We start from the raw sequence: 20,576 nt of genomic DNA on the forward strand, positions 1-20,576 counted from the left end.
AGGACCATGCATTTTATTTTGTAAATCAAATCGATAATTTATACCAAAAAATAATTGAGTAAAATAATTGCAAAATGTCTCTGGTTTCTCTGATAAAATATGAAGTCTTTAAAATACGCAGTGGTACCTAGTTTAGCAGATAAAGGGTAATTACTCCTTTTCATAACAAAATCTCTCAAAGTGCATGCACTCTAAAAAAAAAACTGTAGGTCATGCCTGGAAAAATGAATGACCTCTTTTTAGAGGAGAAATCCGTCGGATGTTTTTGCCGAGGTTATTCATATAATATATAAGAAGTAAAACGAGACGATTGACAGTATGTTATTCAATATTAACGGTGCTTTCACGATATTAAATATTTTACATTGGAATTTAAACAGCATAGGGGATTAACCATCAAAGACGGTACACTTCACTTTGGCACCATAAGTGTCAATGCCATGTCACTTAAAGTTTATTCTATCTTCAAGGAACAATAACAAGTGAACGTAATAACACAAAAAGACACGTCTGTGTCGCACTATTTTCAACAGTATGGTTGCCCTGGTGCTGAAATGTAGCGCTCAAGTTTTACATGACATAGTCATCATCTGTAGTTTCTTTCAATGCAGTAGTACATATGTGCTGGTCTTTGTAATCGACATTTTGAATGGTCACATGTTCTGTAAACATGTCACGTGAGCATGAAGCTGTTAGTCAGGTGCACTGACCAATTTACAATATATCAATTTTTTAATTCACTATTTGTATCCAAGCAGACTTCAGGCAGATTATTTTTTCCTCTTTTTAGTAACAAACATGTTTCTCCTTATGCCACAACCTTTCTGGCCTGCCTCCCCTTGGCTGGATCTTTTTTGTGGTGCATACGAGTGATGCGACACCATCCTTCTGCTCTTAGCTGGCACCGGCTTCAAAGGCCAGACCACATCTGGCCGAGATAGAAGACCGATCCCCTCAAGGGAGTCTGATGCAAGCTGGTGACTACCATGCAAGCATCTCTGCAAGAGTCCGATATTTAAGAAGTTTTTCATAATTTCAACGGCGAAAATTGACTGATTTTCCATTTTTAGGGATGAGATGCCATTGACAGCTATAAATGGCAAACCTTACATTGACTTGACTTATTTAGCAACAGTTAGATGTAAAACCCCTCCATTCATTCAATAAAAACAATGGTGATTTAAATTATAAGCATTTAGTACATAAATCTGCATTTTAAAGGGACAGTGTGTATTATTAGACCACGAGATTCCATTGTGTTGCATAGTGTAACTTAACAATGAATGCCCAAGGATGACACCAACTATAACAACTCAGTGAACCTTTTTTCTTCCGGTTTTTTGCCCTGCCTTTTGTGAACAAAATGAGGAAACAAAAGAGCAAATAAAGAATAATAAAAGAAGAAAAAAGACAGAAATAATTTGAAAAATGAAGACAAAATTAGAGAAAAGGAAATCAAGAAAACGGAAAAAAGAATAATTAAAGACAAAGACGAATTAAAATAAAAAATCACATTTAGATTTACGAACAAAAGAAGTAATGCACACTGTCCCTTTTCTTTTTTTTTTTTTCACTTTTAATGTTCATTGATGCCGACTAAAACGTTGTTTTTTTTTTTCCAAACTCAGTCATTTCCTGCGGAAACCCCGGCACCCCTCGAAACGCCCAGATCCTGATCCACGACGGCCTCACCTTTTCCAGGTCGATTACTTATGCCTGCCGAGACGGCTACTACTCTACCGGCTTGCTCACCCGACACTGCACGATAAACGGCACCTGGACTGGCAACATGCCTGAGTGCTCTGGTAATTAACTGCTGTTACTTGGTTTCAATCAATAGTAAATGTTCATTTATGTGTTTAGTATATTGGTTGTTTTAACTCCCCCATGTAAGAAATGCACCTCAGTTTATTGGCACCCAAGCATGAGATTATTTTGTCAGTTAAATGGCTTTACAAACAGACCTAAATTGGGTGTCATTAAATAGAAATAACCTACGTTTTTGCAATGATAAGATATGCAATGCCTCCTCTTCTAAATTGAATCAATAAATCAAGAATATTGCCTTGGATACAAACGATCCATTGAATGGTCGTAATTGTTGTTTTTTTTGGATCTAATCAGAGCACGTGGGTAACTAACTCAATGCATCTTACACCATAGATGTTACTGCATTAGAGTGGTACCTCTCCATAAATATTTTTAATTTGTTTCAAAATCCTGCTCGTAGCTTGAATTGCCCGCGTAATAACAAGCACATTTTTCTAAAATGAAATAATTAAAAAAATAATGGGTCCTTAACCCTCCTTCCAAAAGCATCCAAGTGAACCATAAATAGCTATAAAACACATATTTTTCATCACTAATAAAACATTCAAGTTGTAATAAGAAATAAAATAAAATAAATGAATAGATAGATAAGAGCATGTCAATGAAATGATGTACTAGTTTATTATGAGCACTTACCATGGAGGCAGTCACTGTAAGAGAAGGTGGGCGCATGGTGCGGAGATTGACAAAGATCACACACTCGTCAAACTATCCCTATTTTCATCAGTTCCAACTGTGTTTGTCATATAAGTATTTCTAGGGAGGAAATAAATAAAATAAATGTACTGAGGCAAGGGGGTTCAAAATAAAGATGCTATTTATTGACAAAACCAGGAACAAAGTAACAAACGAACAAGTGGTCACAAAACAACTAAATGCCCAAACAAAATCAAACCTGTCAATTTTCAAACCAGAAACAAAGACTGAAATGGAAAAGCAGATGCAAGGAAGAAAGTAACAAACATGGGGTTACAAAACTTCTAATAAAAACAAGAGGAGAAAAAAAAATGGAAGTAAAAATGCATTGAACAAAGTAAAAAACAAAAACAGCTTGTCACGACTAATTAACAAAATGTCCAAACCGGATATGGGAAATAAAAAAACAATTTTGACGTAGCTATTACAGTGGAATTTAAAATGTCATCAGGAAGAGCCGGGGTAATTAAGCACAGGTGTGTGGTGATTGGACAAACCTAATGCCAGTTCCAAACCCAGTGGGTATCCACTAGGGCAGACCTGGGCACTCCGGTCCTGGAGGGCCATACGTCCTGCCAGATTTTGAATTTTTCTCTTCTTTAACTCAGGTGATACAAATTATAACCTCGTTAGCAAGCTAGCAAGTGCTCATTAACGATACTGGTGATTGGAATCACCTGTATTGGATCAGAGGAACCTCAAAAATCATGCAGAACATACCCAGTGCCCAGGTCTGCACTAGGGTATGCGGCATACTGATCTTTTCTTGCTAATTTCTGCTCCAAACGGATCGTCTTGTTCACTGGTAGCACACGACAACGTCAACATTGTTTGCTAATGTTATCGCAGAATTCTGAATAGTCTGTCTTGCTGTGAGTAATTAATTGCCTCGTTGGATTGCAATGTTTATAACCTCTTAATAAGGGGAGTTAGAACTATTTATACGGGGAGCTATTCTTTCCTTAGCATGAAATCAAGGGACTATTAATGATGCGTAAGCATTTACTGTAAACTTAAAACTGAAGTTACTGTATTTAAAATGAAATTAATCATAAAAAATGACTATTTTTAATATCTTTAGTAGTTTGCATGCACAAACTGGAATGAGCTGATGCTGACGGTGAGCAGTCATGAGAGGTGGGTGATCTCGAGCGGTATGCAGTGGTAGTCTCTCAGAATGCTCGTGACCTTGATTTACCGTCATATGGGGAGCAAGATTTTTCTTCCAAATAAATATCTCATATCGAAATTCTCATGTTTTGAGGTGCTCATATCAGGAAGAACCACTTTACTTAACCTTGAAAGTATAATGACTGTTTTACTCTATTCTGTAATCTGCATTTAGTCATCAACTGTGGTGACCCCGGAGTCCCTGCTAACGGAGTGAGGTTGGGGAACGATTTTATCTACAACCGGATGGTCAGTTTTCAGTGCTCCCCTGGTTTCACCATGGACGCCGACCGAGCCTCCACCTTAATCTGCACAAAGGCTCGGACCTGGAACGGCACCAAGCCTCTTTGTAAAGGTAGCGTTCGATCACCTGTTGGGTCTTTCAAAAGCCACAATATGGGTTCTTTCTCATATTTCCACATGTTTCACTTGTAGCAATTATTTGTGGTCCTCCACCAATTATTCCCAATGGCCAAGTTGTTGGTACGGACTTCAACTGGGGCTCCAGCATCAGCTACTCTTGTAACCAAGGTTACCAGCTGTCATTGCCTACAGTGTTAACTTGCCAAGGCAATGGCAATTGGAGTGGGGAGAAACCGCAATGTTTTCGTAAGTAATCACATATGTATGTATATACAGTACAATAAATACACATCAGTAAATCTGTATATGTATATAAATACACTACTCTTTAAAAGTTTAGGGTCACCGAGACAATTGTGTGTTTTCCATTGGAAATTCACAGCTTTATCTGACAAACGACTTGACCGATGTCTGTTTTCAGTAGTCAATATTAATGTCTTTCTTTTTTTGGACAGTGTCAGATATCTCTTTTTTTTTTACCAGTCAGCTTTGAAGGGTGGCATCTCTGAGTCGCATTTTCACTGTAGATGTTTGACACTAGTGTTTTGCGGTTACTAGTTAACGAAGCTTCTAGTTGAGAACCCGTAATGCATCTATTTCTCTAGCCAGAGCCAGTAATGTACTCCAACCTCTTTTTCTACTCTGGTTTGTGCCTTTTCGGTCTTGTTCTCTGAAGGGAGTAGTACCCAGAATTGTAGGAATCCATCACTTTCTTGGCAATTTATCTTACGGAATAGCCTACATGTCTTAGAACAGGAATACTGTCGAGTTGTAGTAATACATTTTGCTGGCCATTTCCAAGGTGTAATTACACACATAGATATGATGCTCCAAAAACTTAACTGGATAAAAGAAAGTTCAGTTTTTAAGCTTATCTCACCAGGTAAACTGTGTTCACCTGTGCTAACATAATTGCACAAGGGTTTTCTAAACATCCACGAGCCTTCTAACGCAATTAGCAAACACAGTGACTATAAAAACACGGGTTTGCTGGTTGTTGAAAACCTCTATACGCCTATGTAGTTATATCATTAAAATCACAGACGTTTGCAGCGAAAAATATATTTTACAATGTTAACAAAGTTGGGTGCATTCCTGGTTAGTATAATGTCATCATTGAAAACAAAAAAAAAAGGTTTTTGTTTTCGAAATAAGGGCATTTCCAAGCGACACCAAACTTTTGAACAGTACTGTACACAAATTAGCATAAAAGTGCGTACATGTGGTTTGTGTCCAGTGAGGCACGGTCATATTTATGAAAAAAAAAAAACAATCTACATTTTATTTATCATTCAATGGCACAGCAGGAAAGCAATATATAAACTGTTGCAACATTTTATTGTCTTATCTTAGCTTATAAATAAAGTATATGTGCTGCTTTATTTGAACAAAAACATGAATAGGTAAAAAAAGAAAGAAAGAAAAACAATGAGGAAGGATGAAGATGAGGAAAAACAAATACTGGATCGCTTTGCTCGCTGTTAGCTTGCTAATACTATGAATAATAACATGGTTTAGGTCTGAGGTGTGCACCAAATAAGAATTCTTGTTCTCACTACTGCCCTCTGTCATGAGGCAAGCAAATTGTGTGCCTCACTTTGCCGAACCAGAGACTCAACAGAGTAATATGTTAGATACTATTTGTATTGATTATATAATCACTTGCCCCCACTGACTGCACATCACTGAAATATGTGTAAAAATACCTACCAGAGTACGAATATTTCACCCACAAAAAATAGCATGTTGCATGAAATACCATTGAGGGAATGCATAAATTAAAATGTTAAGGTATATATTTTTACTTTGCAGCTGTATTCTGCGGAGATCCAGGCCTGCCCGCCCAAGGTAGGCGAGAAGACCGAGGTTTCACCTACCTTTCATCCGTCTCCTTTTCGTGCTTTCCCCCGCTTATACTGGTGGGCTCCACAAGAAGGTACTGCCAATACGATGGCACCTGGAGTGGGACACAGCCGTCTTGTATTGGTAGGTGACATAAAATGGAGTCCTGTCATTCAGCACCAAGCACAGCTACAGGCATCCAACTATTTCTCCTACACTTAATGATTCAAGAGAATTTTTTTGAACTTTCTGGCACTTAGACATGTGTTTGGTGACTTTTTATATATCCACCTCAACAGTTCTAGTAAAAGAAGTGAGCCACTAAAACAGTTTTATCAGTGACTGTCTCTGCACAACAAAAACTACAGCAGTATAATCATTATATGTGTGCAATAAAACAAGGCAGATTATATTTCATACTGCGGTGACGATTTTGCTCATTTATTGTTATGGCGAAACATTTGATTGTTGGGTGTGAGGTGAATAAAAATTACTTTTTTTTTTTTACAGATCCCACTCACACGACCTGCATAGACCCGGGTTCTCCCTTGTTTGGTAACCAGAACAACAGTCAAGGTTATCAGGTACGGATTGAAGTTAACTTAATTCATACAAACAGATCATGTTGGTGCTGTCGTTGATGGGAAAATGGAAATTGAAATAGACTGTCCCATCTGTTTTTTTGATAATTTTGTACAAGAAGAGACGTCAATGCATTTTAAAATTGCAAGGAGAACAGAAAAGGACAGTACAAAAACCCTCAAGATGTGAACATTCCAATTTGTTCTCCAGATCCTTCCCTAAAACCTTTATTTTTTTATGAAACATCCTATGTTACAAAAAGTAAACCCGCCTGGAATGGTGTAGGACTCAAATAAGAGCAACATGATTGGTCAATAGTGACAATGATGTAAACTGTGAATTTATAACTCGCAAGGAAAGCAGGAGAGGCCTTTTTTTTTTTAATATGATGCAAAAGTCCAAATTATTTTAAAGATCCTCCCCAGACCCCTTTCTTTTTGTTAAATGTTTTACTTTACAAAAGGCAGATCCGCCCCAAAGGGTCTTGGGGTCAACAAACAGTAACATGATTTGCCATTAGTGACAATGATATAAATAATGCATTATAGTCAAAATAATGAACAGCAGTGAGCAATTATAGTTAAAACAACGAAAAACACTGGCATCCTAAGAAGTCTCCTTTGGCGGCGTCCAATATTAAAAACGGGGAAAAAAAAAGAAAAGAAAAATGTCATGATATTATGTACAGTGGAACCTCGGTTTTCGACCATAATCCGTTCCAGAACCCTGTTCGAAAACCGATTTGTTCGATCACCGAAATCATTTTTCCCATTAAAAATAATGTAAATCGTTTTAATCAGTTCCAACACCCTGAATGTTTACCTTGAATGTTTAACGTAAACTTAAAGCTAACCCAGGCTAATCGTACGTCCGCGTTATTGTAATCTTCCGTACGAAAGATTACGCTAACATGAATGTGTAAAAATAAAAAAAATCAGGTCTTTTACAAGTCATTTAGCACCCGGGTCTCCACAACAAGTGGTGAGCGGTTCATTGTAAACGGGGCTCCGTTCCAACACCCTCAATGTTGGGCTCTGTTCCAACACCCTGAATGTTTACTGAATCTTTAACGTAAACTTAAAGCTAACCCAGGCTAATTGTACGTTCGCGTTATCGTAATCTTCCGTACGAAAGATTACGCTAACATGAACGTGTAAGAATAAAAAAAATAAAAGAATGATGAATAGGATTTCTTACCTTTGTGGTGGTCAGCAGAAGGCGCAGGCAAGATCAGCAATAGTTGTACGCACTACTTTTCTTTTTTCACCTGTAGCAACTTTGCTGCTTGCACTGACTTTCTTCGGAGGCATAATTAGGGGCTAAAACACTTCGGAAACCTATATTAAAAGCGCAAGCAAAACGAAGCACGTCCGCACGCGATAACAGTTGGTCAGGAAAAGAGCGATCTACACCTGGATGCTGCTCAGCATCGCACCCTAGCGTACGCACTCACGCAGTACCGGCGTTCGAACTCCGATTTTTTGACCGAACAGCGAAGCAAGAATTTCTCGAAATTTTTGGTCGGACTCCGATTTGTTCGAACTGAGAGGTGTTCGAAAACCGAGGCTCCACTGTATATAGTGTATTTTTTTTATGCAAGGATATCAGGCGACTGTTTGTGAAGCCGTTTAACCGACTGTATGAAAAAAAAACCCTCAAGATGCAAAATTCTAACCTGTTTGTGAGGTCCTTCACCTATCTTTTTGTTAAATTTCCTAGGTTACAAAAAGCGGATCTGCCCGAAGAGGTGTGAAATTTAAATAACAGCAATGATTGGTCAATAGTGACATTGATGTAAACAGTACATAACAGTCAAACTAACCAAGAACAACAAGCAATAGTAGTCAAAAAAACTGACAACCCTAAGCAATCTCCTTTGCAAATGTCACTGTAAATATTCAATGTATGTTAAAAAAATAAAACATGACAGAAATGGACATAAGTCATTTCAAGATAGCAGGGACAATTTGGTCAATTTTCAATGTACAAGCATTGAGAGTTTTTCGGGGAACATACTGAAAAATGTTTGGCAAATAGTCGCACATGGCTAACACACCTCCATTAGATTTTCCGAATTAGCACTAGAAGTATTCCCAAACGTTTGGCAGTAGTACTGTATTACAATTTTATGTGAGTTTAAAAAGACAGTCCTAACTTGAGAGTAAGTGCAAGTGACTGTTGCTTTATGGTCTCTCGTAACTATCGTACTTTACATGACGTTTATTACTTGAACCATTCGAGGACGGTTACCCAACGTGAGTTTTATTTCCATCTCCAGATTAGCAGCACGGTGTTCTTCAGCTGCAGGAAAGGTTACCTTCTGCAAGGATCCATTTCACGGACGTGTCTGCCCAACCTCACTTGGAGTGGTTTCCAGCCCGAGTGTATAGGTAAACTCATTTATGAAAAAAATGATGTTGACAGGGGACTGTTGCTACTTGACTTCGTTGGTTCTTATTTCTGTCCAACCCGGCGTTTTATGTCTGCAGCTCACCACTGCAGCCAGCCCGAATTGCCAGCCCAGTCGGACGTGCGAGCCATTGAGCTTCCGTCCCTCGGCTACACGCTCATCTATACATGCCAGCCGGGATTTTACTTGGCCGGGGGATCAGAGCACAGGACCTGCAAGTCTGACGGGAGCTGGAGTGGCAAGCAGCCACTTTGCGCAGGTAGAAATAATCCCTGCATTTCTCTTCCCCCTAATCATTGACCGCTTTTTGTGTCTGCTTAAATATGCATACTCTTTCTAAAGTGCACTTAAGCAGCATGTACCTTCAACTGAATTCTAATGTAATATTTTCAGTTCAGTTATTTTAACTTTAAATTTCACTTGTTTAAGTGGAGTTGCCAAACATTCTCACAATGTAACAATAGAGTGATTGTGTAGTTATGTTGAACACCAATTAACTGCAAAATACAAAAACAAAAAAAAAATATCACTCGTATTTACTAAATGTGCCTGAAAGCATCACTAACACGCTACAGCCACTGCCCTCACGAAACTGCAGGTTCTTGCCAATTCATCAACATGAGTGGAACATTGAAAAATAAATAAAAAACAGCCCAAAAGAAAAGTGCTTTTACCTGGTTGATTGTAGAATTTGCGCAACGGATACAGACATTACTATCATGCGCACGCCACGTCTCTATCTATCTTTCTCAAGTGACAATGATTGAAAGTATGATAGACATTAGTCTATCAGCGCATTTTTTTGCATGTAAACATAGTTTTGTATACAATTGTAGTTCTGCAAAGTAATCCTTATTTTGACTAAATGTTCGGTTAATTATGTATTTTTTTGTGAACTGTAACGGATACATTATTTTTTTTTAATTATAATGCCGTTGCATGTATTCCGTTACTCCCCACCTTGTGTATATGCTATACGTATAATACGTATAATATATATATATATATATATATATATATATATATATATATATATATATATATATATATATATATTAGCAAAGTTAGAAATAATGCTTTTTAATTGAAAACAATATTTTATCCTTTAACTTATTGTGAAAGATCACCAAATTTCCAGCAATCACAGCATTGCAGACCTTTGGCATTGTAGTTATTAATTTGGTGAGCCTCTCTGAAGAAATTCTACCCCACACTTAAAGAATCACCTCCCAAAAATAGATTGGCTTGATATGTACTTAGTGGATACCATACAGTCCAGCTGTTCCTGCAACAGCTCAACGAGGTTGCGTTCTGATGGCCGCAATGGCCACTCCATTACAGACTATACCAGCCGCCTTCCTCTTTAATCGGTACTTCTTGCATAATTTGGAGGTGTTCATTGCAATGTTGTAAGATTGAATAAGATCCAATCAAGCGCTGACCACAGTGTATGGCACAGCTTTGCAAAATGGAGCGATAGTCTTCCTTATTCAATGTCCCTATTACCCTGACATATTTCCTACGAGCACCAAAGCAACCCTAGACCTTAACGTTACCTCCACTGTTCTTGACAAATGGTGTCTGAGCACTCTTCTATCATCGTTTCAGTTGTTTTGCATCCCACACATGTTCTTGTGTGTGTTCCAAATACTACAAACGTCTATTAATCTGTCCATATATTAATTACCAAGCTTCCGCTGTCCAATTTATGAGTTCTATAGTCCATATTAATCCCTTCCTTTTTTCTCCCCGTCTAAAATATATAGCTTAGTCTTTACAACTCTGCCTTAAAGGCCAGCAACTCTGAGTCACCTCTGCGCTGTCGATGTTGACACTGGTGTTTTGCAGATACTATTTAACAAATTTGCTAGTTGATGACCTGCAAGTCTTTTATTTCTCAAACTAGAGCCTCTAATTTACTTGTCCTCCTATCCTCTTCTTATAGGCTAATTTTACTGTTCTATGAAGGGAGTACATCACACCATTGTTAGAGATCTTCAGTTTCTTGGCAATTTCTCACATCGAATAGCTTCCAATTCATAGCACAACAACACCCAGTTTTTTGTTTTGTTTCGTTTTGTTTTTTATCACCCATTACCTTTCTAACGACATTAGCAAACACAATGTACTGTTTGGACACCGGAGTGCTTGGTGCTGCAAATTGGCCTCTACATCCCTAAGTATATATTGCATTGAAAAAAAAGACATTTGCAGCTAAAATAGTAATTTACCACTTTTACAATGTATGGTGTGTATTCCTTTTCAATGCTATCTTCATTGAAAAAAAAAACAATTGTTGAGCATCCCTAAACTTTTGAACTGTAGTGTGTATATAGATATATAACGGACAATGAGTCATATAGTCCAAAAAACAAAGACCCTGTCATCTTATCCAAACTGTTTTGCATGTACTGGCAGGTTTGTGAGGGGTTTCTTTTTGTCTGTGAACCATTTTTCGTCTTCAAAACGGCGCTCTTAAATGCTTTTACAAAAAAATGTCCTCATTCGAGGGTGAACAAGCCCATTGGTCTAATGTTGATAAATACCTCAATTCACAGCTGATTATAGTGAGACACATGCCCGGGTAGGCAGCTTCATCCATCACACAATTAAACTATGCGCACCTGAACACAAAACCGCATACACGCACACAAAAAACATGTTGGCGACATTAACAAGAGGACATAACCTAATAAGCACAATGTTTACTATTGATTTGCTTAACAGGAGCATCTTTTTTATATGGCTTAGCTGTGTTAACAAATTCTCTTAGATCAATTGACTTGTTTGCCGTGATGCGGTTATGTAAAACAGAAAAAGAAAGCACCTATTTACACTTAAGAGTAATAATCCTCTCTGGGTGATTTCTTATATAATGTTAAGACTTTTCTAAATATATTTGCTGAAAACGTGTGCGATCATTAGGAACCTTGCTTGAAATAAAATAAAGTTGTGTTGCAAAATCAATAGGTGAAAAGTTAAATAAAGAGGTCTAAACATAGTGGAAGCTAGAGCTCTTGTTGGTGATAGGAATGAGTGGAGAGGTGTTGCAAAAGGATAGTGGGATGTTTAGACGTGTTCTAAGGGATGGGCAGGGCACCTTTAAGATGCGGCAGGGGTAAACCAGTGAAAGCTGTCGGGCCCTGCTGTTGAACTGAATAGTCTGTTGAGTGACCCTGACCCGAGTGACATGGCCGCTTTCTTGTTTCCCGTTTCATGTGGAGGGATGAAAGCATGAAAAACGTGGGTGCCGAGGTGCCTAACTTGTTTGAGTGTTTGGGCATTTGGGTTGGCCATGTTCCCCCCAAAATTTTGTGTGTGTTTTTTGCTACTTTCCCCTTTTTCATTTTCTTTGTTTTTGTGTTTGTGTTTGTCTTGCTGTCAGTCACCCCTCTCAAGGGATATGACTAGGTTAGAGGGATAGAAAGATAGGTAGATTTGTAGAAAGAAAGAAAACATGAAACAATAAGCTCTAGGAGTGGACTCGGGTGCCATTCTAGGTGAACCTGCAAAGTTATGGACATCTAGGCTAAAAAAGGATCATTAAATATAAACCGCAGGAGGAGTGGCGGATTCTTAGTAGCCATGATTACTCAAAAGTATTTTTGTTAATAAAATCCTCTCTGGTTATGTAAGTACGTATATAACCGTTCTGCTTGACAGCCTGTGAGAGAATGTTTACTTCTCCCGCGTCAAGACTTTTATTGAAGTGTCTTTCATCGCTGCAATACTGTTCCGCAGTTTGACATTTTAGTAGTGTCCAGTCCTGAGTTATAGTCGATCAAGTATAAAACCAGGTTATGTGCGCACACGCAAACCCGTTTACAGAAATATCGTCTTAAATTGATATTGTGCTGTTCTGCTCCCCAGCTGATAACCGACCAAGCGGTAAGAGCCCTGTGGGGACCGTGCAGGAGCCTCCTTCAAAATTACCTGGTAAGGCGGGACTATTTTCTTGTTTGAAAGATGTATTTGTTTTTGTTTGTTTTTTTTTATCCCAATGCAAGTCTAACAATGTACAGTACCGATATAGAAAACTAGCTTGGTCTTTTCTTCTATTCAATGAAAAATATAAAGACCTATTGTATGTTCAAAATGAGTTATGTTTTATTTGACTGGTACACGTATTGAACCGATATTAGGATACTGATAATATCTCCAAAATAAAAAATAGAAAACAAACTCCAGCACACTATGGTCCTTTTCTAGGATTTTGCTTATGTGCATAAAATACATTTGTATTTTTAAAAATGTATGAACTTAATACCTGTAGTTTCTGATTGGACAGCAAAAAAATGCATTATCCCTATCAATACTCTCAAATATGGTTGCATAACGCATCGTTACTCATTTATATTTACTGGTTTTTACTTTATTTTATTACATACGCCTTCTAGATCGTGAATACAAAATTTTATTGTTCCAGGTGATGTTTTATATAATTTATGTCACACGAATACAAGTTTGAGTACGTTTGAAAGTTTGGGTAAGATTAATAAACTGAGTACAATCAATACTGTTGATACATGAAAATTTTAAAAAGTAAATTTCAAAGAAAAATATCCAGATCCAGATTTTTTTCTGCATCAAATTTTTGGATCTTACAAGCGATGTTGGTTGCTTCTGTCACGGCCAGAACAGGAAACCCACTCGTACGTTACTCAGTTTTATTGGGGAAAAAAGATAGGAGCGCACACTGGATCCGGAGATCGTTGGTCGCGGGGAGTAGGTTGCTCATCTGCTGAAGTGGGACTTCCGTGGCGAGGGATGACGGTGCTGTGAACGGAAAAAGCCGAAATCAAACGGGTCGTGGCGGGAGAAAAACAAGCGCAAAAACACAGGAAAAACGGAGATTCACTGACGGACCGACAAAAGGCGCCTGTCAGGACAGCGTCTTAATACTGACAGGGAGCCAATCCGTCAACGAGTTTCAGCTGGCGCACACGGGCGGGACCAATTGGGCGCCACGGCAACCGTGACAGAAGCTGGCACCACACGGCGGAGGCCAATTGGGCGTCATGGCAACCATGACAGCTTCTGGTGTAACAATTCCTTATCATGTACATATGTTTTTCTATTTGTCCTGACATTCTTTATATCCCATTTTTTAAACTCTTTATTATGTGTTTATTCTTGAGTGACATGTCAAGTATTGGTGTAAACAAAGTTTACTATTTTGTTGTTAATGACAATAAACACAATTCAAATGACAAGTTTTAATACAAGGCCTTTAAAGCGTGATAATATATTGTTAGGTATAAAAACTAGGCATCAGTGAGTCCCAAAGCTAATATATCGATCATTTAGTATTCAGCCTTTACATAATTGGAAATATTGTTTAAAAGGAAAAAAACTTTAATTCAAAATACATATATTTTCATGATGACAGGTGAGGTGCTGCCCTTGCACTTCACTACCCCATTCATGATCATTCAGGAAATCAATTATCACAAAATATGTTGATCTATTAAGAAAACTTAAAACTCATAATGTTTTCTTTTCAACCAATTATAATGACTTTAAAAGAGTGTCATTAACCCAGATTTCCAGGTTAATGGAAACTGGTTTCACAGTACCTCCTTATTCATCACCCTTTGCAGAGTGATTTTCTTCCAGCACTGATTTGTTGCCACTTCTTTTTCTATTTGTCACTTCTGTGCCGTGCATATCTCAGTACCCAGCGGTGTGTTTGCCAAGAATTCTCTCTGGAGGGGCTCGTACGAGTATTTGGGAAAGAAGCAGCCCGCCATGCTCAGCATCACCGCCTTCGAATCGTTCAGCAATCGAGTGAACGGGACGCTGCTCGACCACAGCGGTGTGGAACTCAAACTGGCCGGTTAGTAACTCTCGGATAGACTAACGATTTTTTATTGTCTTTAAACTTGGGCTGCATTTAACTAATATTTGAATAGCCAACTAGTCACTGACTATTTTAACAATTTGTCGTCTAGCCGTATGATTTTTATTATTATTGTTCTTAAATTTAGCAGGCAGTAGATTTAATTGTGATGATAAACACAAGAAAAAGAGGGTGCAGTGAATAATAACATATTTTTCTGTGCTATGAGGTGCACCGGATTGTATGCAGGGATCAGAATGGAGATTTTCATTTTCAGCTGAAATAGCCAGCGTCCAGGAATAAACCAGGGCGGTTTATCCAACTCAATTGAGTTGGGAGCCGCGAGAGGGGAGAAAAAAAATAAGAACAAGTGGCAAAAAAAAGAAAACGGGAATGAAAAGAAAAGTTGGCGAAAACGAAGCAAACAGGGAAATTGATAAACTTGAGAAAAAAAGGAAAGAAAGGAAAGATATTTAAAATAACAAAAAACACAAAACCCTGCATAAATGCAATTTTCTATCTATGATCTTTTTTTTTTTTTTTTTTCTCTTTTTTTTTCATTTTTCTTTTTTCATTTTATTTTTTTTCTTTGTTTTTTTTTCTATTATGTACTGGTGCCCTCATTGCCACTTTTGAATCCTGTCATATACAATATATACATGAGTTAAGATGATAAATGTGTTTATGATTAAGATAAGTGATGATTATTAATTGATTAACCATTGCCCAAATATTGATGTATGCCGTAAAACATAATGTAATAACACATATCGATAAATACTAAATGCATGTCCAATCTTATCAACCGATAAAGTGGTATATATGGTGCACTTTCAGATTTCTGGCCAATTTGGGGCTTTGAGTGCGCCTTAAAATGTCTTATCTAAAACCAATTATGCACAGCACTTTGTCAGTGGAGACAAAAATACATTAATAAACCTCTTTCCATTTTTTCTGTCAGGCCAGTAAATAATTATTTAAAACCAAGTAAACATGTATCATCCCTGTCAACCAAGAACAAGCTCATAAGCAGCAGTAGAGCAGTAAATAAAATAAATGTCTGCCGGTTGTGAAGTACATTCAGGGCTTGACTGCAAAGTCGGTAACAAAACTACTTAACAATTTGCAACAGTTTAACATTTTAACAACTGGCTTTTTTGCTTCGGGTCTGCATTCTTTTTTTCTATTTGTAATACTTTTGTCAGGCAGTCTGGCATAACGCTTTTTTATAGTGAAAAATCTGCATATAAAATGTACCATCATGTCCTGAAAAACACATGAGCTTGAATGTTACTTAAATCTTAGAGAGGCGAGTCAGACTCCGTTTCGTTCAACTGTCCGACTGTTTTTTTTAAATGTTCCTGTATCACAGTTGTAGTCGTTCTAGTTGCCGTATGCTAAAATCTTTCCAAACTTTAGACGTTTTTGGACGTGTACTTTCTGTTAATTCCCTCATTTCTGTATGTTACCGCTTGAGAGCGAGATGCCAATGCGTACGGGTGACTCTCAGCGGAGATCATATTATTTTAGAGATGCCTCACTCCGTTGAAAAACCGTGTCTGGCGACAGTACAGTTGACAAAGGAATTCATTCTTTTTTTTCTCGACAACACCGCCTAATCTTCGCAGCCCAATGTTAAACTCACTGATTAACCTGCTGCTCTTTGGGATGTACCTTAACAGACGGGTCTTTTGGTTTCATTTGAGGCCAAGGAGAAGGAAATCACAGCGGCCCCGCTTCGCTGTGGATTATTGCTGCGGTTATAGAACAGCAACCGTTTCACCCGCTCCCTGTGGCATACTTGCTGCGCAGCTGTGATCATTAAAATGCAAATTTGTATTAGCCTAAAAAGAAAAAAAAAAACAAGGTCTCATCACTTCTTTCTGATGTCGCAGTATCGTGCATGTGAAATTGGACGTCTTAAGTGTTGGGCAACATTAATGACAGGAAGTATTCAATTTAAAATATGCTAAGGTAGCACAGTTTTAACTGTAAAGTATATATTTTTTTCAGCCCAAAAATACATTAATATTTGTTTTTATGCAGCTTGAACATATTCTCAATTTCCATCCTGGACTTCTAAAGTTTTTTCATTCACATTTCTTCTTGTACTTGGATGATGCAGGAATGAAAAATATCTCCAGAACTTCCAGTCGTTGTACATATTTTTTCAGAATAGAGGTTTTTTTTTTTTTTTTTTGTAGCAGCATTTAATTGTGACATTTTTACATCAAAAATTGTTCTTAAAATAAAAAAAACACAAAATTAATCGTGCTGTTGCTGAATGTGTCCAGGAGATGACACTAATCAACAATAAATAACCTAGGAACAATTAACATTGTCAACAAAAAATGAAGGTTTCTTGATTTTTTTTCTCCCTTTGATTTTCACAGTTGAGAACATGTGTATTTTGTAGTAAGCTATAAAATGGCATAGTTATCTATGGAAGATATGCAGTATTTAGCGGCTCTATAATATTATGTTCAATTCACTTGATTAATGGTACTTTCCTCTTCAAGCATATTGGAAACTGGCTTCTAGAATTGACTAAAGATTCATATTTTCTTTTTTTGCTGAAAAAATGTCTTATTTTGTGTTCAAACTAGTGTAGTTTTCTATGGCGAAAACCTATGTCCTTATCGTTGATGCAAGAAATTAGTCTGCTACAATGAAAAAGAAGTGTCTTCTATTCAATGTCAGTGTTATCTACTGTAATGCCATGGTGTTTCATTTTGTTCTATGCCGAGACTGGTGGTGTTCTTAGCTGAAAAGTACATGTTCTCTGACCCCAATAACTCCAGTTTTCTACACAAAAACCTGAAATTTTACACTACAAAAGACAGTTGTGCACTTAGTGAAAATACACGTCATATTGCTCTATGTTGACACTATCAATGTTTTCTGCTGAAAACAAATGTAATATTCTATTATCCAATTAACTACTATTTTGGACACAAAAGAAGCATCTTATTTAACTCTCTCAGAGATAGCCGTGTACTATACCGGAAATAAGTGTCATTGTGGAGTACGCCAAAACGAGCACAGCATGTTTGAATAACAAAAGGTATCATCTTCCATGTAAGTGGCAAGTGTTGTCTTCTAAGGTGAAATAAGTCATCATGTTAATTGGAAAACAAGTATAGTCTTGTTTCATGCTGCAAACCAGCATCATGAGCTTCAATGCCAGAAACTGGAGTCAACTTGGCCTTAAATTAGAATGACATTTTTATGCATTTATGCTCAAAATGAGGAACATCATCTTCGATGCTAGGGACTAGCATTCTTTTAGTTGAAAAATGCCATTCTGTTTTTTCTGTCTCAATGCTGAAAACTACTGTCATCGTTTTCAAGGCCAGAAACTAGCGTTATCTTAGCTGAAGAATAGCATCAGATTTTTCTGCATTGATACTGAAAACTAGCGTCATCATGTTTGACGTCAAAAACTAGCATTATCTTTTTTCGCTTTTTCGTTGAAAACGAGCTAATTGTCTTTGGCGCCAGGAACTATCATTATCTAAGCTGAAAATAGCATTAGCATTTTTTGTGTCAAAAGGTAGAATACTCTTCTTTTTTTAGCCATATTAGTACATAAACTGCAAAAAATGTAATCTGCTCTGCATTTTTTATATCATGCATTTATTTCTCTGACACAAAGGCTTTATCGCTCGCAGACGATACAAAAACAACTTTTACATAACCTGAGGACTTTCTGTATTTAAAATGTGCCTTTTGTCCATGTTTTCTAATGTTTGTCACAAATTTTGAACATCCCATCTAATCCTTGTAGGAACATACAAACGAGAAGAGGCTCAACTGCTGCTCCAGGTCCATCAGATTCGAGGGCCCGTTGAGATATTCGTCAACAAGTTCAAAATAGACAACTGGGCGCTAGACGGACACGTACGTTCACTCCCGTTTTGAGTTTGCCGACTACATCTCACCCCCCTCCACCACCATCCTATCCCGCCTGCATCAAAAGCAGACACTTTGATGGCGTGCTTTTTATATTTTTTTTTTTTTGCAACACTTGGATGTGATTGGATGTTTGTGTCTTCCTTTGCGTGTCCCTCGGTAGGTGTCCTACATCTCTTCATCCAACTCCTTTGTGTACCAAGGATTTGTCCGTGGTAAAGGCTTTGGGCAGTTTGGTCTGCAGAGACTTGGTGAGTGAGCTTCTGTTCGGAAAAATACAAATAATCAGTAGTATTTTTACGTATAAGGATAAGTCACGGGTTGAAAGAAAAAAAGGACTGCAAAAGTCAAAATGCGTTTATAACGTAAAGATAAATTAGAACGGTTTTTGTTGAGGATTTGCTTCATCCCTTAATTATTTAAATATGTTTCAAGTCTGTGACCTAAAATACTCCAAGACGGTTATATATATCTTTTAGGTTGCAGCAAATCCTTTCAAACACCACAGCATTAATCTTCCAGCTTGCTACAGCCTTAAAATGCGTACATGATAGGTTGATAGTATAATACAATTTTATATTAAGGAGAGAATACATTAATGCATTTTAACTTGAAATGAGAACAAGAGAGGAATGTACAAAAAATCCTAACAATGCCAAATTCCAAATCTAAAAGCCCTCCCTTTATGTTTAATAAATATTCCTGTTACAAAACGCTGACCAGTCCTAAAGGCTGTTGAAACCAAATGAAACCGCCAATGTATGCAGATTGATTACATTTTAAACATCAATTTAGATTTTGCCTAAACAAACCGCTTGTCCTCCACCACTATATATGTTTCATATGTTTGTACAATTTCAATAACAGTTTGTGTTATAGTATTTCCGTATTATAACTGTAGTTTTATTTTTATAGTATTTTTTAAAGCCTTTTCTTTTGCCATAGAATTTGCATTTCTATGGCAAAAGTAAAGGAAAAAAATGTGTGTGCAGGAGTTTGGGATGCATATTTATTCATTTTAATGACTGTCCACTCTGGTAAACAATTTCAGATAATACAACACAGTGCAAAACAATACAAAAATATGAAAAACAACACTTTTGCTACTGATTGATCTGAGACACAAGTAAAACAATGTGACATTTTGTCATGTGTGAAAAGTTCTAACCTTATTTTCAATTTAATTTGCCTAATGGATCATTTTGACCGTCATTGTGTTTTTTTTGTATATATATATATATATATATATATATATATATATGCATTGAAACAGCATTTCCAATGTTCTACTGTTGGGGCCAATCTAGAAAAAGTCCTTAAGTTTCTAGTTAAAAGAATATGATTTCTAATGCCAGTTAGAAAACCAATTTGCTAGAAAATTACATTGACCCATCACTGGTGAGCTATTTTCAGAATCTGCGGGCTACATAGGTGTTCTTTAGCGTCAACTATGTGGTGCCCGTGAGCCCTGACTTATGTCTCCAACACAAACAAGAAACTCTATCAATGCTAATTAAAAGTAGGAATTGCATGTTCGCACCCTTACTGCTATAAATCAACCTTGGAGAAATACCACATCACCGCATTTTTCCACAAAGCCATGATTGGCATGTACAACCGAAAAAGCTAATTGAATTCCTTTCTCCTCTGTCGCTTGCTTTTTATTTGAGCTTTATTTTGTGGCGGGGATGAATAGCAAACAGGTGGGCTGTCGTGTCGCACACACCAAACTCGGACACACACGTTGCTAAATTAGAAAATGCCTTACAAGTGGAGCGAGCTTGTAACTAAGAGTGATTTTTATGGCAATGGCTTGTGACGTTCCCAAAGGGGGCGAAATTAAAGTAAAGCACCGGGATAAACTTTGAAAGGTCACTTGTCTGCTCAACCGATTATGTAAATTTGACATGACTGGCAGCACCCTTCCAACCA

General features: G+C 37.4%; 1 protein-coding gene across 2 annotated transcripts in view; it reads left to right on the top strand.

Annotated features, from left to right (window-relative positions):
- csmd2 (CUB and Sushi multiple domains 2) overlaps positions 1-20,576 on the top strand; it is a 312,145-nt gene that overhangs the window by 281,868 nt on the left and 9,701 nt on the right. For both annotated transcript variants that reach the window (XM_088329136.1, XM_088329135.1), the window contains 11 exons: positions 1,629-1,805; positions 3,872-4,051; positions 4,132-4,305; positions 5,872-6,045; positions 6,412-6,485; positions 8,762-8,873; positions 8,973-9,152; positions 12,764-12,829; positions 14,568-14,729; positions 18,520-18,632; positions 18,808-18,895. In XM_088329136.1, the coding sequence (XP_088185262.1) occupies positions 1,629-1,805; positions 3,872-4,051; positions 4,132-4,305; positions 5,872-6,045; positions 6,412-6,485; positions 8,762-8,873; positions 8,973-9,152; positions 12,764-12,829; positions 14,568-14,729; positions 18,520-18,632; positions 18,808-18,895 (1,500 nt within the window). The remainder of the gene's footprint in view (positions 1-1,628; positions 1,806-3,871; positions 4,052-4,131; positions 4,306-5,871; positions 6,046-6,411; positions 6,486-8,761; positions 8,874-8,972; positions 9,153-12,763; positions 12,830-14,567; positions 14,730-18,519; positions 18,633-18,807; positions 18,896-20,576) is intronic.

The sequence above is a fragment of the Urocampus carinirostris genome, chromosome 2 (assembly GCF_059441175.1).
Source record: "Urocampus carinirostris isolate Australia breed hairy pipefish chromosome 2, RoL_Ucar_1.0, whole genome shotgun sequence".
Taxonomy (NCBI): Eukaryota; Metazoa; Chordata; class Actinopteri; order Syngnathiformes; family Syngnathidae; genus Urocampus; species Urocampus carinirostris.